A 20,697-nucleotide genomic window follows, 5' to 3' on the forward strand; every position below is an offset into this window, starting at 1 on the left:
CGTTCCGTTCCCGAACCGCTGGCGCGTGCCCGCTTCTGCGAATATCGCGACATCACCATCAGTTGAATGCCGTTACCACCATAGTTTAGTGTGCCGCCTTTCTAGCATCAGCATCCGAACGAATTAACAACAGAGCACGATGTCCGAGGGTTCAGAAGTCGATCACGCTGAGGTTTACGACGAGGAGGTTGTAGAAGTCCTTGAGGATACAGTCCTGCCTTCTTCCCTCCTTCCTGAAGCTGTTGTCGCTGAGAGCGGGCCCCACGGCCAGGTGAAGCTGTTCAACAAGTGGTCATTTGTGGATGTCGAGGTCAACGATATCTCTCTTACCGACTACATTCAGATTCGCCAGCCTGTGTATCTGGCTCATAGCGCCGGCCGTTATGCCAACAAGCGGTTTCGAAAGGCTCAGTGCCCGATCATTGAACGACTAACCAACTCTTTGATGATGAACGGCCGTAACAACGGCAAAAAACTTTTGGCCGTTAGAATTGTTAAACACTCTTTGGAGATTATTCACCTTTTAACCGACCATAACCCTATTCAGGTCGTTGTCGATGCTATCGTTAACTGCGGCCCAAGGGAAGACTCCACCCGTATTGGCAGCGCCGGTACCGTCCGACGACAAGCTGTCGATGTCTCTCCTCTCAGACGTGTCAATCAGGCCATTGCTCTTATTACTATTGGTGTGCGTACGGATGGTGTATTGGTGTGAATCAATATAATAATGTCATTTCTAGGCTCGTGAGGCTTCTTTCCGGAACGTCAAGACTATCGCCGAGTGCCTGGCTGAGGAGCTCATCAACGCTGCCAAGGGTTCCTCTAACTCTTATGCTATCAAGAAGAAGGTATGCGGATATTTCCTATTTATGAATTGGTGTAGGATCCACTGGCTGACATTTATTTAGGACGAATTGGAGCGTGTGGCGAAGTCTAACCGTTAGAACGGCTGTGGGTGTATGGATATTACATATATGTTCCTTTTCTTCATGAGGTTTTCAAAAGTGTATCTAGTGTAAAAATAATTGCTCAATTTTTGATACGATATGTTGCAGAATACTTCGGTATAATATCCAAACAACATCGAAGCAGTACTTTCGTCATTTACCACATTGCGAATATTGCCAATTTCAGGGTTATATATTTGCTAAGTTTTTGACTGTGCAATATTGGCATATACAGCTACATGTCATTGGAAATGGCAAATGAGAGGTTCCGGTGTGCACAGTGCATGGCATTCTTGGGGTTTAAAGTCTAAATTGGCGTAGAATATCAGCATACCTAATTGATCGGATCAGTATCTTCTTAGACTATTGATAGAGTGGCTAAATAATTGTGTACGGACTTAGTACCTTAGAATAAAAAACCGGGAAGTACTGCGAATAAACATGCAATTATGGCGAATGTGGCTTCGATTATTTATGTATAGGTTGCGCTGCCTCCTGAGTTCCGCAAGCGAACGTGGCAACTACCCACATTCGATTCGCAAAATATCATATCGACAACACATAAGTTACCGTTCCCCCATTAGCATCAACATTAGATCATCCCGTTCCTCCATCAACATTAGATTATATGCACTTTTAAATATTTTATACCGCCACACTTCTCTTGCAGTGATTTATTTGGCGCCTTCAGGTATGAAATTACCACGCGCATGTTGAACTGTATGGACTACTTTGGTGTTTGCTTACCGTTTCTCAGATCACGGGTTTTGATCAAGATTGAGCAATGAGCGACTCTCGGTATTCGTATGACGAGAATGCCGAAGTCTGGCCATACTTCGCCATGACATTGCTGTCACTGGTTCTGCTTCCATCGACGTGGAAAGCTACGATTCGAGCAATGAAACCAGAGAGTACTGCCCCAAGCGATCCCCGATAACTATATAAACAGAGCTAACGAAAGATAAGAGAATTATTCACCAAAGTTTGAAAATGGTTATAAGCCAGAGAATTATGATGATGTGGAGAAATTTCGGATAAAAAATAGAAAGAGTAAGATCTTTACAAAGACGTAAGTGGAAAGAACTATATAATGCATAACTCGATATAAGCACTTTGACTAATGGTATCTTTGGCACCTAGGAATATTTGTATTGCACTAGGATGGATAATTCTAATCGTGGTGGCGTACTTTATTCATAGTCAAGAGACCTCTGAGGACCTGAAGCGCTTTGATCCATATGAGATTTTGGGAATACCTTATGTACGTTTAAGCTCGAGGCTTCTTGTTGACGACCGACTCATGCTGACTTTTGGTGTAGTCTGCGACGGATCGTGAGATCAAGAGCAGGTATAGAAAGTTGTCCTTGAAATTTCACCCGGATAAGATTCGCAATATTGTCAACACAACGCGTGAGGTCATGGAAGCACAATTTGTGGAGATGACCAAGGCATATAAATCGTGAGCACACCTGAGAGAGCTGTATGACGGACTTTGTATTGGACTGACCGGTTACGATAAAGCTTGACAGACGAAGATACACGCAAAAATTATCTGGATTATGGTCATCCTGATGGGCCACAACCTATGAAGCATGGCATTGCGTTGCCGAAGTGGTTGGTAGAAGAAAAGGGTACTCCACTAGTTATTCTGGGATACAGTTTGTTAGTTGGAGTAGCACTTCCATTTGTTGTGGTGTGTTCATATGATTATAATGGTGTTTGATTGCTTACTAAGTTTTCGGCAGTGGAATTGGTGGAGCGGCACGAAGCAATATACGAAGAACGGAATCCATACAATTACGGCGGCGAATATTTTCGAAGCATTTGCAAAGTCGAGCGTAGATAATGTTACGTTTGACAGTCTAATCCGTCTGCTCGCAAATTCTCAGGAGTATAAAATCCTCATTCCTGGAGTTGGTGCTGATACTGTCTATGATTATCTACTAGCTTACTTATCCAGAGAGAAAGTTGATGATGAGCCAAAGAAATTAGCGCTCGTGTCCCGATCGGTTGCGATTCTAGACGGCATGCTTGATATTGCGTCCGCTTTTAAGAATGCTGCACTGTTACGAAAAATTATCGGCTTGACGCAAGCATTCACGCAAGCTCTGCCACCAGAGTCTAACGAGCTTTTGCAGTTGCCTAAAATCGATAAGGAACGTGTCATTCATTCAAGGTCTACATTGAAGTCATTATTTTCTCTGGATGACAAGGAACAACAAAGAGTGCTTGGCATCGATAGCGATGATGATTTGAAGATTGCGCAAGCGGTTGCATTTCAGATTCCATCAGTAGAAATCCTGGATGCGTTCTTTAAAGGTATGTAATGCTGCTAGTACCTCATAACTGCAGATGTATTAACGATTCTCTAGTGCCCGGCGAAACAGTTGTGACTCCCAATTCCATAGCGCATTTGGTGATCAAGTTCCGAGTAGCCTATACAGGAGCTACACTTCCTGCCCCTGATCCAAAGGATTTGGAAGAGGTGGACAATTCAGTGACAATCAAGAAGCCTTTGTCTACAAACGATATCGCTCCGCAGTTGGAGCCAATCTATGCGCCATATTTGCCAGTATATCTTAGGCCCAAGTGGACAGTACTTCTCGTTAATCCCCGAGAAAATAAGATTGTCGAACCGCCGTCGACTGTGACGCGCATGTACACCGATGGATCAGTTAGTACCTACAAGATTCAACTATCAGCACCAATGCCTGATCAGACCGGACAATACAGATTTTTGATTGAGTTCAGGTCGAATGCGTACGTTGGCGCTGATGCTGTGAGATCTGTCGTCCTTAATATCGAGCCTGCGCCTAAGATTGAAGATATAGAAGACGATATCTCCGACCCAGAAGAGGACAGCATTGCTGGCGCAATGGCGCAGTTGCGTGGAGGTAAGACGAAGAAGAAGACAGTCGACGTGTCCGAGGATGACAGTGAGGAAGAGGACGAAAGCAGTAGCGAAGAGGAGGGCAGCGATACAGATATTAATACGGATACAGAAGATGAAGAAGAATCGTAGCTTCGATAAATATATGGCATATGGGATTGTTCGGAATAAAAGTTATATGTAATTATGGCTATTAAGCATGAATTGCCGGATTTATTTGCTAGAATGTATGATATTCTCAACAAGCGATTAACAGATGTGCATGAATGCGCAAGCGTGTATAGCAAATTACTTATTTACATACTAAATAAGGTATGGTATATATGATCTTTTGGCCGCACTTCACGGGTGGTTGGTTTTAAAATTTTGGCGTGAGCCGATCATCAATTCCAATGGTATCATTGCTCACACACAGTTTGGCTTACACAAAAATTCTTCAATAATCATCTTGAACATGGATTACCTTTCAAATTGCAATATTTTCGCTTGCTCTTTAATGCCGGATTCGCCGGACGCATTTGACGAGCTAATAGAAGCACTTTACTGTGGCACTTTAACTGCGTCGCTCAAACTTCTTTATATCCAAGACGTTATGGTACGGTTCAGCATACCAGTAGGAAAAACGCTCGAGGTTCTGTATTTATATCACATTGTCAACAATCGTCTTAGAATGTTCAATCTGAAGTCTGAAGACTATAGAGCAATCTATGACTTTTTGGTGGCATTGGACTACCAGAAAGTAGAGATCGATGATTCCCTGATCATCAATTTTATCGCGAGCCTTGCAAAGTTGAGGTTACTGAGACGAATATCGGACGAGATTTCTTTGTCATTTCCAGCAACAGCTCCATACCACTCAAAGCTAGAAGACTTGGCCAAATCCTGGATGGTATTTTACAATGTAGGTGGTACATATTTGCAGCAACAAGCCACCAGAGGCTGCAATTGTGGATTCGCATACTAATCAGATACAGGTGTCCAGATCTAAAGATCATGCAAATGGTAGCATTCAGCAATAGGCATACTATCGCATTTTAAACGCTAATTATTTAGTCACAGACGCTGGTGCGACAATATTGGACAATCATGCGCATTACGCACTCATTGAAAACATCTCTTCGAACGCGCTGTCGCATAGCCCCTGCACTCCTTTCCCTTTGGACAGATATAGCTTTCAACCACATCCTAGCTATGCACACACAGGGATGGAGCTGGCTAGGCGCTTGACGAAAGAAAAAGTGCAAAAGGTACGCACGGACATGAACCACCGAGATCCCAACTAACACCGAGAAGCTTCAAAACGAGCTCGACCTATTTCAGCAAGATAAAACTGATGTTGTGTGTATCCCACATTTACAAGATTTTATGATGATAATACCTCGCCAATCCGTCGGTATGTACAGTAGCTTCATGAGCTTGCTAACCTTTTGGTCGAGTGCCGTCGTTAATCGTTGTCGCGGCTATCGTACTATACCTATAAATGATAATGCGGAGCTAGTCGAAATATCTCCTTAAATATCTGCAGTTTCTATTCTATAGTTACTTACTGAGACGAATTCTGTGGTATGACACGAAGCCTAGCTTGCAAACGAGATGTTCAATGTTCTTTCACACAATGCATGGTCTAAATATATTACTGTATTGTAAGTTAATTAATGCAAAACACACTGCGCTAAGTCAAAATCAATTTAAGCAAGCGATATGATACCTCATTCATACCAATGCCAACCACATTCGACATGATTGGTAGTCGTAGCTTCCCAGTTGATATGGTAGAGTCAACAAATCTTCGAAGACCGATGAACGAAAGCCGCCAGTAAACCCTATTCCTGGGGCGGCGGAGTCGTTCGCAAGTAGTCACGACGGCAGCTCGGCTATCTACAGCGATCAGAACCATCGACTCCAGCAGCAATCCCACAATCTTAATTAACAAGGATAGGAATACCTCTCGAATAAAGGGCACGGACTTTAGATAGTATTTAGTGTCAGAAAGACGGGAGCTACAAAGTCTTGTTACTGATCTGCACTATTCGGCAGGCCACGAAGGCAATTGACCAGTCAACATATAGTCATGCCGACTCTCATCACCTCTGCCGAAAAGGAGAAGATCAAGCGAGCAATACCGAAAGCTTCAAATAAAGTTATTGATGCGGTAGTCGCACGATTATATATTGCATATCCTGACCCGAACGCGTGGACATTCACTGGTGTTTCAGGAGCAGTTGCCCTGGTGAATGATTTAACCGGAAATACCTTCTTTTTGAAAATCGTTGATATCATTGTTAGTATTCAAAACGATTAGCATTATTTTCTAGATTGTATTGTTGATGAGATTGATTAGCTAACAGTTTTTGTTCATAACAGGGCAATCGCGGGGTAATATGGGATCAGGAACTTTATGTGGACTTCCAATACAATCAAGATCGTGCTTTTTTCCACACATTTGAGTTAGAAGAATGCTATGCTGGCTTGCTTTTTGCGGACGACACGGAGGCACATCATTTTCTGAAAAAAGTCCAACATAAAGACAAATATGCGTCTAAGGCGACTTTAAACAACAAAAATGCGATTGCGTTGAAGAAACCAGAAAAAGCTGTACAGGGACCACGGGGAGACTTTTTACGTTATCAGAAGTTGGGCAATAATTATACCCTGGCTTCGATCAACAATGATAATAACGAGTCAGATAAGAAGAGTGTGAGAAGCTCCGACAGTAAGGATGATGACGTCGATCCGTCATGGAAAAATCTAGTTGAGAAACTGCAGGAAATGGGAATTACCGAAGAGATGCTTGCATCAAATGCAGATATCCTGAAGGACTACATAAGAGGCGGCGGCGATGGTGCATCGGCAAAATACATAGACAAGAAAGCTAAAGGACCACCTCCACCTCCTCCTCTTCAACCACCAACCTCTCGAACTTCGGCTACACAGAAAGCTATTCCTCCTCTGCAGCCGCTGTCGAAAACGTCAACACCACCACCACCAGCACCAGAAGTACAGCCAGTACCGGCAGGGCCATTGTACAAAGTACCGCCGCCTTTCAACCCAGCGACTCTCCCTAATCTCCCACCATCATCCAGATCTCCAGCCCCACGGCCATCACTGACCCCAAGTCCGAGTAACGGATACAGTGCGTCGCCTGCATATAGTTCGACGCCGAGTCCGGAGCCAAAATCACCCGCAGTTTCCAATGCTGCTGATAACAGGCGGACTCCTGCGCCTGGTCACAAATACAATGTCCCTCCACCATTTCCAACTGCTGGGTCGGCCATGGCCCCTCGTCAGCCACTTCCAGGGTCAGGACAACAGCTTCCTGCACGAGCGCAGCCTCCTATATTGCCCTCGAGAGACTCTCCAGGTTTATCGCCTGTTGGATCACCACCCGCGCAAAACGTTGCTACTCGACCAGTCCCGGCACCTCCATCGCTTCCGCCGCGTGTTCCGGTACAGAACGGGCTTGCGCCAGTATTTGCTCAGCCGACAGGTCATGGACCAATGCCACCGCCTCCACCTCCTCATAAGCATGGTTCTAGAACTGCAGTGCAGAATACTACAGCTCTAACGCCTCCTCTGCCACCGCCGCCTAATAACAGAACCAGCATGCTGCCAACAGCTGCCAATACTGCCAATCCTGTTCCTCCAAGACCGCCACCTCCACCAGCCTCCTATAATAATCCTTCAACGCAACGCCAATCATCTGCACTTCCGCCGCCACCGCCGCCGCCTCCCGTGTCTTACACGAAACCAGCAGTTGTTCCTCAAATTGTACAGCAACCGATGCAATATAGCGCGCCGGCTCCTGTGCCGCCCACAGCCTTCGTCAAATCTACGTCGTCCGCCCCGCCGCCGCCATTGTCGTACCAGAATAGTTCAACCACCGATTTTGGACCGATCCCTCCATCCCCACCACCACCGCCGCCTCTGTTTGAGCAGAGTCAGTCAACGCAATCGCCAGCTGCTGGCGGTGAGAGAAATGCCTTGATGGCGTCTATTCGTGGGAGTGGCGGCGTGGGTCACTTGAAGAGTGTTGATAAATCGCACTTAGAGCGTTCATTAGTTATTTCTCAGCCTAGTACATCAGATACGTCAAGAGGGTCAGGCGCTGATACACCAGGAAACAACGCCAATCTACAAGACGCGTTGGCAGCCGCCTTAAGTAAAAGGAAGACACGTGTAGCTGGAAGTGGTAAGGCATTCTAGGAAGTTTAATAAGCGGATCTGCGAGACTTTGCTTACTGACCGATACATAGACGACGATGAAGGCAAAGAAGATTGGTAGATCTAGAAATACATTGTAGCAGAAACATGCGCATGAGAGATTTGGCAAACGAATGGCATAGGGATAGCAAAGACTCGGCCGGATTGGTAGTTGGCATCACGTTCATATAGGATACACTGTTATTCGTTGATTCATACTTTCGTCGTACTGTATAGAATCAGCACCTTGGTTCGATACTCACAGCGCATATCGTTTCCTATCGTGAATGCAACATCTTTTACTACTACCCGGTAGTGATTTAGTACACTTTTGGATTATATGTAGTTACGTGTGTCACAATATGAAATTATTGAAGCCAATAACAATGCTACAACTTTCAGCTGTACGTGATGAGCAGACAGGGCAATAATCCTCATTGTTGGCATAGCATCATCCAAATATGAACCAACACCTTAGATCCTCAGGTATAATCCGTGGAAAGCCCGCATCCATATATGGTGTCATAGGTTGCTATCATAAGTCGAACACAGCATTCAATATTTGGTATCGTATGATGGCATCATATATCAAGGACAGAGGTAATTGCTGGCAATCGCAGATCCATACTAAAGAGTGCTGTGAATTATAGTGACTTTCGAAGTCCACAGCTGAAGACCCAATAATAATAACCCTTCGTGCGTGAGATCAGCCGTGACTGCTTTCTTGCGTAAAGAGGTACGCATTGTGCAAGCCAAATTTCGCATGGCATTGCTGTACCCCTTAGGGCTTGTTGCAACTTCGAGCGCCTTAGCGAACCCTCTCCACTGCCAACAGGTGAACTAGTTATTGAAACCTATCGACATCGGTAAATAGCTATCTACAGATTATAATGGACGCCGCTAAATTAGCCAAGCTTCAGCAGTCAGTTAGAATTGGTAAGTAGCATTTATGTTATAGTCGTTTTGATTCGACTGCATTTCGGAGAATGCGGGGCAAGATTCGTGCACTGCACTTGATGGAAGGTCGAGAGGCTCTATATCGATCAGTTCTCTCATTGGAAAGGATCGTAACTGTCTGTGTCAAGTTGAAAGCTGACATTGTATTTTTCTTAGGGTATGTTTCTTCAATTTTGCTAAAATCGGGATGATCGGAGCCGCTAGGACACGGAGATCTCAACAGAATCGGATCGGGGATCGTCATACAGTAAAGAAGAGTTGCATCCAGCGAATATGCTGGTCCGGATCTAGTGATGTTAGAAGGAAGCTAACAACTGCTTCTGATTATAGAGGAAAGGGTACCCCACGACGAAAGACGAAGAAGGCCCACAAGAGCTCGGGAACCGATGACAAAAAGTTACAGGCTTCGTTGAAGAAACTCAACGTTCAGCCTATCCAGGGCATTGAGGAGGTTAATATGTTTAAGGATGACGGCAAGGTTATTCACTTTGCTGCTCCTAAGGGTACGATATTATATGGCGACTGTGCGTACTGCTTTTAACAATTCGTAGTCCAAGCCTCTGTGGCCGCCAACACCTTTGCTATCTACGGTAACGGTGAGGAGAAGGATCTTCCAGAGCTGCTCCCCGGTATCCTTAATCAGCTTGGTCCTGACTCACTTGCGAGTCTGCGACGATTGGCCGAATCATACAAGTCATTACAGCTTGATAAGAAGGAGGGTGAAGAAGATGACGATGAGATTCCAGATTTGATCTCAGGAGAGGACTTTGACAGCAAAAATGATGTGGAGTAAAGTAGGCAGACGAGGTATTGGAAGGCGTACGGATGAATAGTTGCACAAGGCGGCTTAGAAGGGTTATGATTATTCACTTCTAATATGTGTAGTGATATCCCTTAATGTAGTTGGACATGTACCATGTAAAAATATCCTATAGGCAAGGAAAAGTAAATGCATGTTTATAGTATTCACGCTCGTAAATTTCGCTTTAACTAAGCATTACGGTTTTAGTTAATTGCAGCCTGGCGCTGTCTCCACCCTCACCGTGACCATGACGTATTACGTCGCGCGACGCTGAACAGTCGTTCTCCTTGGGCTGTCACACGCCGTATACGCGACCATCCTCCGCTCAACAAAGAATTGATTTTTTTAAATTTACCAAATTCACTTGCTTGTGATATAATCTTCTATTTAGTACAAATTTCTAGAGATGTTCAGCGCATTCAATAGCGCCCGAAACGTAGTAACGTTGTTGTCAGTAACTGCTTGTGTCAGATCAGTATTGCTTTTGTTACTAACAACTTGCAAAAGCCATTCACCCACATCTTCAGCTTCTCGTCGGACATTGCAATTATTGAAGAAACATATAGAGTCTTCAAACCGAAAATTTTTTGATTTGGATGTTACAGAGGGCCCACCAACGAAGGATCAGCTGAAGACAATGCTCAACTATACTGGCGAACACAAAGTCTCGTCCATTGTTCCTGGAGCAACATCGTTGTCAGAGGCTACTCTTATTTTACAAAGTGGTGGCGCTGATAGGTTGTTGCATCCCATAGTTGTCGACTGGGTTAATGGAAAGGTGAGCAAATTAGTCGATTTATTTGTAGTCAATGAACCGGTTATTGATACCTGATAGGCCGTTCTCGGAGATGATGAAATTGGATTGAAGCAGCTAGTTCAAAATTTGGAAAAATGAGCATAAGTTTATGACATTAGCCAGGAAATATGGATAGTTAAAATATGACTGTACTGTAATTTCATGAACCTTTTGGAGTTCGGGTGGTGGAATGGAAGATTTATTCGCAACGTAAATATGCCGAACCTCTTTTCCAGCACCACATCGTCTACAACGTCTGGTCACGGCCAACATATATATTATATGTCTTTGCAATTGGTTACATTCGTAAACTTACATTATTGACCGGTACACCTATTGATCCCCGTCGTCCCCTTCAATGCCACCAGTCTGACTGTCCGAGTTGGCATCGCTATCCTCTTGATCCATGATCACGGAGTTCAGGAACTGGATCTATACTCATGCAATCAGTACATTACTTTATGAGCGATGCAACTTGTAGAACTTACAAAGGGAACTAGGGCTCTGAAAATTGTGACGATCTTGTCAATAGGTGCCATTTTTGGTGCGAAGTCGTCGTCACTAAGTAACCTGTGTATAGTGTAGCTGCGAAGCCTAAGCAGCTGAATTTCCTTATGGTCCTTAGGATATCCTTTCGGATTCTTCTTCAGCGCATCGCCTTGGTTCATAGCCACAAACTGTTCCAATGGCGTCATGTTAGGGCTTCTGAAGAAGAATTTGGACATGTCAGGATGCTCAATTATTTCTTTTAAGCGCTTTCCGCCGCGATCTATCAGTCGCCGCATGACTTGAAGTCCTTGATTATTGCTTTCTGATAGATGCCACATGCCGCCGCCTATGCCGGATTAAATTTTGCATATAGTGGAATGTCAAAGTATTATTACCTATCCTACACTGTCCGGGCTCCAAATGCAAATAGTAGTGCGCATAATGCCCTACTCTTCCTGTGCGCGAGTACGCTGCTGCAAAATAAGGCTTGTACGGCGTCTTATCGTTTGTGAATCGGATGTCGCGACTAGTTGTTATCAGTCTCAGGACATATGGAGCTCGCAAAGATTTCTTACTATATTCTAAACAAGACATCTTTCAGTGGCAAGATTGGAACTGTTTCGTCAATCTGCGTCATTCTTTCTGATAGAGTCTCAATAAATTCATCAAAATCCTTTTTGGCTGCTCTATATTCAGCCTCGTGATCCCAGAACCACTCGCGTTCATTGTTGTTCCTTAGATCCTTTAAAAACAAGAAAGTATTTGGATGTATAGTATACGGCTCGTAGCTAATGCCATGGAGTGGACGAGGAGGTCGCTTGGGGATAAATATCTCTCGTGAATCAAATTCGCCCTCATCATCGCCGTCTTCTCGTTTCCGCCTCTTGGTAGTTTTCTTAGATGCGGCCTGATTTTTTGCAACTGTATTTAGAGTTCCAAGCTTTCTCTTTTTGACTGAACCAAGTTCTTCTTCGTTAGGTTCGTCCGCGGCAGATTCCGAGTTGTCTTCAGACTCCATGTTCTCGGTTGCACTGAAATCACTTCCATCCTCATTGTCGTCGCTCTCCAGGTCATCAATTGGCTCAGACAACTCCGATTCATATTCATTTGGACTGTCAATGCCAGATACATTGTGATTAAAATAGACACTTCTCGTCTTCGTAGACTCTTGTCCCTTGGATTTGGCGGCTTTGGAAGATGATGCCCCCTGGTGCGTTGAGCCCGTTCGAGACTTCAGGCTTCTACTGGCAGCGGACTCACTAGTTAATCCCTTCTTTGGCGGCATTGCGTGTAATCGAATAAATTAGTAGCACGTTGTAGTGTGTCCTTTAGACAATTGGTAAATGATTTTCCTATTCGTCGTGAAATTGAGCAAATTATATTATATACATCGAAACGTTAGTTGCAACGTCATCGCCTACCCCTGCCCCCCTGAACGCTGGTGACTTTTGCTTAAGTTTTCGCGATTACGCACTGCAACCACTCGTGATAGAGAAGATTGAATCGTCACAATCTGGTGACAATATCCTGCCATCTCCTAGATCGTGTCATTCAGCAGTTCATCGGAATTCATGGGCCGGACTAGTGGATTTATGAAGTACGGGTGCGGTGGCAGCTGTTACGCCTACGTACGTTTACAAATGATGACGGCTCAGCTTCGGACTATGACAAAGCTCTTTTCCTTTTGAAGAATAAACTGCCAGAACAGCGCCTAGATTATTCACCTGCCTTATTCTGAGTATCGGAATTTGGTAGAAACATGGTCTAAGTTTACGTCACAGAATAATATTCAGGAGGAAAGGAGGTATTGATTAGTTATGCTATACTCGCGCTGACAGGCAATAGCTGACAAATCGAATCATTTTAGATATTCAAGCTTATCGTGCAATAGTCTAATGCAGATAGCCACAGTGGTAATAACCCAATGGTCCCCTATGGTCGTACAGGTACTATATTCAGAGACTTCGAGCGTCAATGAATATCTTCTTCTCTATGTACAAGCCTAATGCAATTCGCAGGATTCCGGACTATGGATCTGTCGTTACATAAATTTTATTGCTGTGTCTGCTTAACTCCATTTTTTACAATTGCTGAACACGATTTCGCTTATGGGCGATATCGCGATATCGTATCGGCGACCCCAGATGAAAACCTCCTGGCGATATCCCGGCGATAAAGTTAGGCGATACGAATTACGATACAATCCTCATAATGATAAGGATTTCTGTCTGAGAAAGTAGGATTAAGTAGCAAATAATTAAAAAAAGGGCATGTTAAGAGCAAAGCCCCCTTCATAGATGTTAAATTACTCCTTCGGCACCTTTTGTGCTTAGTTTTTAGCAATTTAGTTACATGTACTAACTACTTGGGTCTGCTTGGATCGTGCAGTTTTGCACACATTGCATAGGGCTCGACCTGCCGAGTTTTGCCGTTACTAGATCGGCGCTAGACTATATAGTCAACCTCTTCAGTCTGCCGCTACTATTCCCGATCAAGATCGGCAGCCTCTGGACTTCGCCTAGCACGTTGCTGCGTTTGATATCCAGAGTAGATCGCTGGGAGATTTGGATACCGGTGATTCGCTCTCTGTAAGGGAGTACCCCATCCAGATAAGTTCTACTTCAGGTAAAGAGTACCGCATCCAGATTAGTTCAACTTCATGTAATTTCCACAAAACTTCGAGTATGGAAATGCCATAAACATTTAGGTACACTGTCATCCATAAGATACATCTATAATACATTGACTAACCATATCAGTAAGAACTTGTATTGAAACTTGCAAGGCAACAATTGCAAGGCGACAAAACGAAATCTGCTCCTGCTATCCTAATCATCATCCCAAATATATACCCTAAAATACACAATCACCTCAGTGACGCTCACGTAAACTGCGTGAGCCAGACAGAAGATTGTCTTGTAATGGCGACACTTCTCGTCTCCGCCTTGAAATTCGTACTGTATCCGGTGTAACCTGCTCGGATTGACGAGCAGAAGTGACAACCTCTTCATCAGCATGACCCTCATGCGCCATTCTACTACCACCACGCCGATGATACCGCCGCTGTGGTAATTCCCCCTCAAAAACCTGATGCCCGCTATGACGGGTAGACCGTGTCGCACTAGATGGCGTAACCGAGATACTTCGGCGAGGGCGGCCGCGTCGCCGTGGTGTCTGGATACGCGCATTCTGAGGTTCGGCATCTTGGTGCGCAGACGTCTCCACCTCAGTTTCTACTTCGACAGAAGCAGAAGTTGGGTCATTAAGTTGCTGCCAGCGCTGATTATGTTTGCGTTCGTACGCGAGTCTGTGTTCGAGGCTCCACAATCTCGAGCGCGGAACTCCAGCAAGAGCTTGGGGAGTGACGATTTCGTACCTGGCCATCGGTATTTCTGGCGTCTCTGTTGGAGCTTGGTCCTTATGCACAAAATTGCCAGCGTCGGCCTCCTCAATCTCTACAGAATCGCGAACAGCTAACCGAATACTAGAACCCGACTCAGCCGCTTCATCAAAGGTAGTCCCGTGACGTAGTTGCTCCGCAGCAACTGACTCCACACGTTGAGCTTGCTCCACAGCAGCAGCTGAATTAACTGCAGGCTGCACGCCAGCCGCGGCGAAAAACAACGAATTTATACCGCCGGACTTCCCAACAACCATCGATGTCCAAACGAGCTTGTCCGGTTCCAGGTTGATATACCCTTTCGCTTCCCAGTGCGCAATTTGTAACTCGATCAGCGCACGATCAACCCGAATAGCGTAAGTTCCAGTTTCAGGATCACGAACCACAGCATTGAGCGCTTCGAGACCGCATACAACATCATCCGGAATCATACCTGTCCTCCCACACAAATCCATAATACTAACTTTCTTGATCTCCTCATCAGCCTGGTCGGGGCGCAAAAACAAGTCTCGAAGTTCATAGCATAATGTGTACTTCCAGTAATTCCGGTATGAGAGCAGGCCGAGATCTGACAACGGCTTTTCCGGTGTTCCTGTTTTACCTTCGGTGCGAGTGAGGAGGTATGAGAACGAGATTAAGAAGTTACCGTACCCTTTGCGCTGATGAATGGGCAGCGTGAGAATGCAAGAAACATTGTAAGAAGAAGTGTTTTGTTTTTCCTAAGTATTCATGTCAACTAAAAAACTCTCACTAGAACAGTAGCAACAGCAACACTCACCTTTGAGAAATATCCAACAAAATGGCACCCATGCTCATCCGTTTCTGTCAGGATATAAAACAAGAACGGTTCCACGTCATAATACAAAGTCTTAGATCCCAGAAACAACTTGGCGAGTAAACAGAGGTTCTGACAGTACATTGGATTCTTCCTTCCGTCGACCTCAAATACCGAAACTTTTCCCGCACGGTAGATTTCATCTCCAGGAGGGTGCCGCATTGGACACTTAATCTGGTGACGCCAATTGACGTACTCGGATGGCATATATTTCAGGCAGAATTCACAAATATAGAGTAGCGATCGTCGGTTATACTCTTCTGGATAAGGAGCGGTGTACCATGTCTCTATTTCATATTTACCGAATCGAATTGCCCGAATTTTAGAAGCACCTGCCAACAGTTCCAGATCACTGCCTTCTTCAAATTCTTCGTCACTGAATGCCGACGACGCCGAAGAAACATCAGAAAATTCCGCGTCCCCGCTGAAACTCGACGAGGACGAGGATTCGGACGCCGGCGACGACAGCGATGTGACATGCGCCCGTCTCTGTCGTGCAATCACAACTCCATCTTCAGTATACTCGTCCTCAGATGAGAGCTCGTGTAGCTGTCGCCTGTTTCTAAGTCTCTGCTTTCGTTTATTCGCCGCGCGCTTTCGTTTCCGACTTTCAGTCTGCGTTTCTTGCTGCTGAGTTAACAGTAACGTCTTGCCAAAAATCATCCGGTCAAACGAACCAGGCACTGTTCGTGACGTATTAGCCTGACTCGCAGATAGTACTCCTCCATATGGCTTCTCCTTTTCGTTATCTTCATTATTCACAGAGACAGATGCGGTCTTTTGAAACGAATAGACATTCTTGTGGACATGATCATAAGTCAGGTAACCAGATATGCCAAGGTTGTTCTTGTGAATGTCAATATGACTGGCGAGCTGTACCAAATTGAATTTCGCAATAAACTTTGAACGCGATCTATCAAACACAATCAGCTTATTACCGTCCGCGCTAGTCCGGTTAGATTTTCGTTGATTCCGAAGACGTTGCTGATCCAGCTGACGACTGTCAAAGGCGGACGCCGATTGGGCACGAGAATCTTCAAGCTCTGCTTCGGAACCAGTGGCAGCATTAGAAGAGTATCTAGAGTATACATCCGCGAATCGCCGTCTATCTGTCCGCCGCGATCGTGATTCGCCTATGGGATGAATTCGTGGCCTTCCTCGACGTCTTGTCGTCGACAGTGTAGCCGGCCTGTCTGCTGGATAGGTCGTGACATGAGCAGTAGACCTCAGCTCTCGGCTGCGTAGAGATGGGATGTGCAAGATTGGACTAGTGATTTCCGCCGGGCCCTGGGAAGTGCTGCTACGGGTTCGAAGGACCCTTCCGGCGGCAACAGATGATTCCTGTGCTTTGATGAGAGCGGGATCAATGATGATGTCCTCTGCGTCGACAAACTCGTCCTCCAGTTCTAATTCTTCTTCATACGGTTCGTCTTCGGGATCTTCAAGCTCCTCGTCAACTCCGTCGTCTTCACCTTGATAAATGGCCTCTTCCGCTGTAACAGCCCCATCAGTATCTGGCGTGCCGCCTACCGTTAGTGACCGCGACTCTTCAGATAGACGCTCCTCATTGTCGACGACTGGGAACACTTCTTCAACGCGCTCACCTGCAGACTCTTGGTGGACACCATCATTTCGACCGTCAGGCATGCCTTCGATAGTAACTTCATCTATAGAATAGTCGGAGTCGTTGATAACTGGTGGCATATCGTCTTCAACGGGATAGTCTGTAGCACTAGTTTGCAGCCTTGACTTATCCTTACCAATCTCATGCTCTGAATCTTCAAAATCGTCTCCATTATCCAGCTGTTCATTGTGTACGCCGTTATCGATGTCCTCCATTTCACTGGAGGTATCCATCTCCTGCGGACTGCTAATGACTCCAAAGCTGCCCACGTCATCTACCATGGCTGGCGGATCCGATAACTCAGATTCAACGTCGTCAGAGGGATGAGCAACATTAGCACGCGCAAGAGCTAGAATACTGCTAGCACTATTACCATCATTCGCTCGTTGCTCAAGGTCAACAGTTCGGGACCGTAGTGCTCGTGTTCGTGAGTACCCTGAACCTGCCAGATGTACATGACAAGCGGAACATATCCAATTCGACTTGGCTGAACGAGAGGAGGAGTCAATGCGGTCGAGACACGCGATGTGAACTTCAAACTTCGGTTAGCGAAGGAAATTATATTCATTCGCTGATGGTGACATACCTTTGGAGGCGTGGCACTCCTTGCACACTTTAAGTTCCTTGCCCCGTCTGCGACCGCTGCATACTCTGACAATGGATATATTAGCACCAATCTACCACCACAGCAGACTAAATCTCACATACTCGCAACTTGAAGCAATCACGGTCGATGGCGGATCAAAGCTATTATTCCGTTGCCGTACATCCTTTCGAAACCCTTCAGACATGGGTAGAACAGCTGCAGACTGTTGGCTCTCTTTCACTGCATTGCGTCGAGATCTCCGGGCTTCTCGATTGTTGATGTTGTTAATGTTGTTACTGGCCTTTGTTATCGTAACTGGTGATGACGGTGGATCAGACAGTGGAGATGACGGCGGCGGTTTTTGCCGCCATCTATTTGGCGTCACCGATGTGTTCGGGCTCACCCCAGACAGCTCCGAAAGAGTATTAAAATGACGCTATAGCCCGCATTGTTAGTCGCCCAACATTCTGAAAATCAATAATATCTACGACAACATGGATTGAACCCACCATGAAAAACGGCTTACGCGCGGACTTCCGTCGCCGCTTATCCAGCGCCATATAGGTTCAATAATTCTCAGCCGTCCTTGGTCACTAGTCGTTAAAACTTGCTGGATGCAATCGCGTCTATATGCCAGCAACGCGTACGCGTTAGCTATTGATAATACATCTGTGACGCGATTCGTACTTACACATATAACTCCACAAATTAAAACAGGATTCACCCACACGGTATATAATTCGTTTGCACACACTCATGTAGTCAGCCTTACACTTGGCTAAGGCCGCTTATAATCCTTTCTGAAGCAGAGGAACCGTATTCCCTCTACAGTCAACTATCTCAGTGGCGTAGTGATTAGGATGTCGTTGTCACACAAACTGTCGTCGCACCACACGCGTATGCAGCACCTCAATTCCTTTCAGGTACTGTAGCCATAAGCAAAGCCGAAATTTCTAGAGATTCGACTGATGTCAATGTCGCTTGCGAGACTGTTTGTCTAGCTAATATCAAAAGTCACGGCGGGGAATTGGTACCCTAGCCCATGTTATCAGGGTTAGGTCTCCTTCTGAAAGCTGATGATGGCGGCCAGCCTATCAGATTCGTCGAGGTCGCTGCTTTCGACTTCAACCTCCTCTACAACCAACGCGTAGCCGGGATCCTAGATCACGTCACTATTTTAATACGCGCGAACAATTTACATAAGACAAGATGATTCCGTTTGAGGCATTGCTGCCATATGGCGTTATTATTATTGTGAGTTTTTATTTGTGGGTTATCGAGTGGTCGTAGATGAAAAGCTTGGGGGCTGGTGCAGAATATGGGCTTGAGGGAATAATATTTTTACCTTGATTTTGGGAAATGGAAGGTTGAGTGGTGGACTTGGAATGAATGCTTGTTGGATGTGCGACGACAGGAATACATAATGGCTAACGTCGGCTTTTACGCAGATGTTCGGAGTTGCTGGAACTGGTATGTCGGCGGCCAAGTTACTACGAGAAGGCGGCAACAAGCCTCGGGTTCACAGAGATGCGTGGGATAAAATGAGTATGTTAAACTATCGGGCGAGGACTGGGAACTATATTCGGCCGGAGACTAATGATATGATTAGTGATGGAGCGGGATATGCGTCTTACCAAGGAATACCGCAAGCAGTCCGACGAGCCAATTGCTCCTGAGGACTTCAAGACTTCCAGTGTGTGGCGGGTATGTTGGAGTGTGCTGGTTATCGCAGTGTACACAGCTAATGAATTTATAGGCATCTCGCATTTGGGACGACTAAATATAAAGCTATGACTCGGAGTTGTTGATGCATTTATCATATGTAAATACAGGATTAAGGAGAAACAACTCGGGCTTCTGGTCAGAATCTGTGGCAGGTATATATTGTAATGGATATTGGGATTTAATGGTACGGTGTTATTTGCTGCAGCATGAATTTCTGGCCAATCTATACACATTCGACAGTATAGCAGGGATCAAAATGGTTGTAAATCCTGAGATTGGAAAAGCACTTTTACCATACATAACATAGAGTACAAAAAATATCTACAAGAAAAAAATTTCAAAACGTAAGCGCCGGAAAAAGTCACAAAACCTTGCATTGCCTTCTGCAATGCTCACTCCAACGACTGATCCTGTTCAAACACAAGGTAGTCGTCAGCGTTAGGATCTTCAGGAATATCAAGAGGCTTTAGGCGACCGCTAGCGACATCGTAGACCACACCATGGACTTGGATTCGGCCTTCTTTGGTGGCATCGACGACAGGCGAGAGCTTTTTAAGATTGTGGACCTGGTGGATGACGTTCAATTCGACAAAACGGTTGACTTTCTCGCGAAAGTCAGAAATCTTGTCGAGCTCAACCTTGTTCTTTGCTCGGACGTCACGTAGGTTTCTCAACCAGTTATCTAATAATCCAAGTCGCTTGGAACCTAAGCAAGCGATAACGCCGCCGCAATCGTAGTGACCGCAGACAACAATGTGCTTTACCTTCAGCACGTCGACGGCAAACTGGACGACAGACAAGGAGGACAAGTCGTTATACGGCAACAAGTTGGCAATGTTACGATGGACAAAGACGTCTCCGGGGAGCAAGTCCAAGCAACCATCACCAGCACGGGAATCAGAGCATCCGATCCAGAGGATCTGGGGCGACTGGCCCTTGGCGTTGCGAGGGAAGAGATCGGGGTTGGCATTGCCGGTGCGTTCGGCCCAGGCAGCATTGCGCTGGAGGAGCTCAGAAAAGAAGTCGCTGGATGAAGACATGCTGCAAAGTGACCTTCGTTGAAAGAAAAGTTGTGTGGAGGAATGACGGTTAAGATGCCGGGGCAATTGCGTAGTGAAGGAGCGGAAGCGAGATCTGCTAGGTCTTTCGTTTAGCGACGAAAGAATTTTGAGCGAATGACGTGTGATGTCGACAGTGCAGGACCCCGGCAAGGGAGAATGATGGGGACTTAAGTAATAGTGAGAAAGACGAGTGAGACTGCTTATGAACGAGAAGCAGGCACACATACGAAGGGGGTTAAAGACAGAGAGGAAGTTGATTTAAGCCGCCGAACCACATTTTTCATGACTGTGATTTGATTTGAGACGTGTAGGCATCGTTGGGCTGTTAACAACTTTCCCGGAAGCCGCGCCGCTTGGTGGGCGGTGGGCTTTCTTCGCAGTGAAT

The 20,697-nt window shown here is 45.6% G+C and overlaps 10 protein-coding genes across 10 annotated transcripts; 7 read left to right on the forward strand and 3 right to left on the reverse strand.

Moving 5' to 3' along the window:
* The first annotated feature begins 65 nt into the window (after positions 1 to 65).
* On the forward strand, positions 66 to 1,048 carry V1513DRAFT_418508 (40S ribosomal protein uS7). The gene is made up of 3 exons (XM_066895893.1): positions 66 to 688; positions 741 to 848; positions 909 to 1,048. The coding sequence occupies exons 1-3, from the start codon at positions 140 to 142 to the stop codon at positions 942 to 944; spliced, it is 693 nt and encodes a 230-aa protein (XP_066751925.1). The 5' UTR covers positions 66 to 139; the 3' UTR covers positions 945 to 1,048.
* Positions 1,049 to 1,731: 683 nt separating this feature from the next.
* V1513DRAFT_383199 (uncharacterized protein) lies at positions 1,732 to 3,969 on the forward strand (the record flags this gene model as incomplete). Its single annotated transcript, XM_066895134.1, has 7 exons — positions 1,732 to 1,858; positions 1,914 to 2,016; positions 2,088 to 2,208; positions 2,267 to 2,406; positions 2,469 to 2,640; positions 2,693 to 3,266; positions 3,320 to 3,969. 7 exons carry the CDS (start codon positions 1,732 to 1,734, stop codon positions 3,967 to 3,969), a joined length of 1,887 nt encoding a protein of 628 aa, XP_066751926.1.
* A 322-nt stretch (positions 3,970 to 4,291) lies between these two features.
* Positions 4,292 to 5,206, forward strand: V1513DRAFT_459976 (uncharacterized protein; the record flags this gene model as incomplete). Its single annotated transcript, XM_066899800.1, has 4 exons — positions 4,292 to 4,738; positions 4,812 to 4,839; positions 4,891 to 5,084; positions 5,162 to 5,206. 4 exons carry the CDS (start codon positions 4,292 to 4,294, stop codon positions 5,204 to 5,206), a joined length of 714 nt encoding a protein of 237 aa, XP_066751927.1.
* Positions 5,207 to 5,908: 702 nt separating this feature from the next.
* V1513DRAFT_383134 (uncharacterized protein) lies at positions 5,909 to 8,040 on the forward strand (the record flags this gene model as incomplete). The annotated part of the gene is made up of 2 exons (XM_066895132.1): positions 5,909 to 6,118; positions 6,202 to 8,040. The coding sequence occupies 2 exons, from the start codon at positions 5,909 to 5,911 to the stop codon at positions 8,038 to 8,040; spliced, it is 2,049 nt and encodes a 682-aa protein (XP_066751928.1).
* Positions 8,041 to 8,868: 828 nt separating this feature from the next.
* Positions 8,869 to 9,963, forward strand: V1513DRAFT_449987 (NAC domain-containing protein). Its single transcript, XM_066898750.1, has 3 exons — positions 8,869 to 8,973; positions 9,324 to 9,497; positions 9,546 to 9,963. Exons 1-3 carry the CDS (start codon positions 8,928 to 8,930, stop codon positions 9,785 to 9,787), a joined length of 462 nt encoding a protein of 153 aa, XP_066751929.1. The 5' UTR covers positions 8,869 to 8,927; the 3' UTR covers positions 9,788 to 9,963.
* A 98-nt stretch (positions 9,964 to 10,061) lies between these two features.
* On the forward strand, positions 10,062 to 10,859 carry V1513DRAFT_449994 (thioredoxin-like protein). Its single transcript, XM_066898751.1, has 3 exons — positions 10,062 to 10,246; positions 10,304 to 10,574; positions 10,632 to 10,859. The coding sequence occupies exons 1-3, from the start codon at positions 10,203 to 10,205 to the stop codon at positions 10,689 to 10,691; spliced, it is 375 nt and encodes a 124-aa protein (XP_066751930.1). The 5' UTR covers positions 10,062 to 10,202; the 3' UTR covers positions 10,692 to 10,859.
* V1513DRAFT_449996 (uncharacterized protein) lies at positions 10,687 to 12,614 on the reverse strand. Its single transcript, XM_066898752.1, has 4 exons — positions 11,657 to 12,614; positions 11,477 to 11,607; positions 11,081 to 11,427; positions 10,687 to 11,024 (listed from the first exon to the last, which is right to left on the reverse strand). Exons 1-4 carry the CDS (start codon positions 12,364 to 12,366, stop codon positions 10,926 to 10,928), a joined length of 1,287 nt encoding a protein of 428 aa, XP_066751931.1. The 5' UTR covers positions 12,367 to 12,614; the 3' UTR covers positions 10,687 to 10,925.
* A 1,135-nt stretch (positions 12,615 to 13,749) lies between these two features.
* V1513DRAFT_450003 (uncharacterized protein) lies at positions 13,750 to 18,518 on the reverse strand. The gene is made up of 7 exons (XM_066898753.1): positions 18,218 to 18,518; positions 18,036 to 18,152; positions 17,649 to 17,962; positions 17,527 to 17,591; positions 16,921 to 17,472; positions 15,260 to 16,830; positions 13,750 to 15,200 (listed from the first exon to the last, which is right to left on the reverse strand). The coding sequence occupies exons 2-7, from the start codon at positions 18,084 to 18,086 to the stop codon at positions 13,953 to 13,955; spliced, it is 3,801 nt and encodes a 1,266-aa protein (XP_066751932.1). The 5' UTR covers positions 18,087 to 18,152; positions 18,218 to 18,518; the 3' UTR covers positions 13,750 to 13,952.
* Positions 18,519 to 18,648: 130 nt separating this feature from the next.
* Positions 18,649 to 19,570, forward strand: V1513DRAFT_450004 (uncharacterized protein). Its single transcript, XM_066898754.1, has 4 exons — positions 18,649 to 18,780; positions 18,975 to 19,071; positions 19,136 to 19,230; positions 19,283 to 19,570. Exons 1-4 carry the CDS (start codon positions 18,736 to 18,738, stop codon positions 19,304 to 19,306), a joined length of 261 nt encoding a protein of 86 aa, XP_066751933.1. The 5' UTR covers positions 18,649 to 18,735; the 3' UTR covers positions 19,307 to 19,570.
* On the reverse strand, positions 19,499 to 20,620 carry V1513DRAFT_450008 (carbonic anhydrase). Its single transcript, XM_066898755.1, has one exon. The coding sequence runs from the start codon at positions 20,535 to 20,537 to the stop codon at positions 19,644 to 19,646; it is 894 nt and encodes a 297-aa protein (XP_066751934.1). The 5' UTR covers positions 20,538 to 20,620; the 3' UTR covers positions 19,499 to 19,643.
* Between the last annotated feature and the right edge of the window lie 77 nt (positions 20,621 to 20,697).

This window comes from Lipomyces chichibuensis, assembly GCF_038497645.1.
Source record: "Lipomyces chichibuensis strain CBS 12929 unplaced genomic scaffold V1513scaffold_33, whole genome shotgun sequence".
Classification (NCBI taxonomy): Eukaryota; Fungi; Ascomycota; class Lipomycetes; order Lipomycetales; family Lipomycetaceae; genus Lipomyces; species Lipomyces chichibuensis.

What these genes read in the sequence shown, in the direction of transcription:
- V1513DRAFT_418508 (XM_066895893.1), top strand. Translation starts at nt 140, where the DNA reads ATGTCCGAGGGTTCAGAAGTCGATCACGCTGAGGTTTACGACGAGGAG. An exon ending in TTGCTCTTATTACTATTGGT is followed by an intron (nt 689 to 740) that starts GTGCGTACGGAT and finishes TGTCATTTCTAG; the next exon opens with GCTCGTGAGGCTTCTTTCCG. An exon ending in CTTATGCTATCAAGAAGAAG is followed by an intron (nt 849 to 908) that starts GTATGCGGATAT and finishes ACATTTATTTAG; the next exon opens with GACGAATTGGAGCGTGTGGC.
- V1513DRAFT_449987 (XM_066898750.1), top strand. Translation starts at nt 8,928, where the DNA reads ATGGACGCCGCTAAATTAGCCAAGCTTCAGCAGTCAGTTAGAATTG. An exon ending in TCAGCAGTCAGTTAGAATTG is followed by an intron (nt 8,974 to 9,323) that starts GTAAGTAGCATT and finishes CTTCTGATTATA; the next exon opens with GAGGAAAGGGTACCCCACGA. An exon ending in TCACTTTGCTGCTCCTAAGG is followed by an intron (nt 9,498 to 9,545) that starts GTACGATATTAT and finishes AACAATTCGTAG; the next exon opens with TCCAAGCCTCTGTGGCCGCC.
- V1513DRAFT_449994 (XM_066898751.1), top strand. Translation starts at nt 10,203, where the DNA reads ATGTTCAGCGCATTCAATAGCGCCCGAAACGTAGTAACGTTGTT. An exon ending in CGAAACGTAGTAACGTTGTT is followed by an intron (nt 10,247 to 10,303) that starts GTCAGTAACTGC and finishes AACTTGCAAAAG; the next exon opens with CCATTCACCCACATCTTCAG. An exon ending in TCGACTGGGTTAATGGAAAG is followed by an intron (nt 10,575 to 10,631) that starts GTGAGCAAATTA and finishes GATACCTGATAG; the next exon opens with GCCGTTCTCGGAGATGATGA.
- V1513DRAFT_449996 (XM_066898752.1), bottom strand. Translation starts at nt 12,366, where the DNA reads ATGCCGCCAAAGAAGGGATTAACTAGTGAGTCCGCTGCCAGTAGAAGC. An exon ending in GATGTCTTGTTTAGAATATA is followed by an intron (nt 11,608 to 11,656) that starts GTAAGAAATCTT and finishes GATAACAACTAG; the next exon opens with TCGCGACATCCGATTCACAA. An exon ending in TCAGAGCCCTAGTTCCCTTT is followed by an intron (nt 11,025 to 11,080) that starts GTAAGTTCTACA and finishes GCATGAGTATAG; the next exon opens with ATCCAGTTCCTGAACTCCGT.
- V1513DRAFT_450003 (XM_066898753.1), bottom strand. Translation starts at nt 18,086, where the DNA reads ATGGCGCTGGATAAGCGGCGACGGAAGTCCGCGCGTAAGCCGTTTTTC. An exon ending in GTGATTGCTTCAAGTTGCGA is followed by an intron (nt 17,592 to 17,648) that starts GTATGTGAGATT and finishes ATCCATTGTCAG; the next exon opens with AGTATGCAGCGGTCGCAGAC. An exon ending in TTGTTGGATATTTCTCAAAG is followed by an intron (nt 15,201 to 15,259) that starts GTGAGTGTTGCT and finishes ATGAATACTTAG; the next exon opens with GAAAAACAAAACACTTCTTC.
- V1513DRAFT_450004 (XM_066898754.1), top strand. Translation starts at nt 18,736, where the DNA reads ATGATTCCGTTTGAGGCATTGCTGCCATATGGCGTTATTATTATT. An exon ending in CATATGGCGTTATTATTATT is followed by an intron (nt 18,781 to 18,974) that starts GTGAGTTTTTAT and finishes GCTTTTACGCAG; the next exon opens with ATGTTCGGAGTTGCTGGAAC. An exon ending in AGATGCGTGGGATAAAATGA is followed by an intron (nt 19,072 to 19,135) that starts GTATGTTAAACT and finishes TGATATGATTAG; the next exon opens with TGATGGAGCGGGATATGCGT.
- V1513DRAFT_450008 (XM_066898755.1), bottom strand. Translation starts at nt 20,537, where the DNA reads ATGTGTGCCTGCTTCTCGTTCATAAGCAGTCTCACTCGTCTTTCTCAC.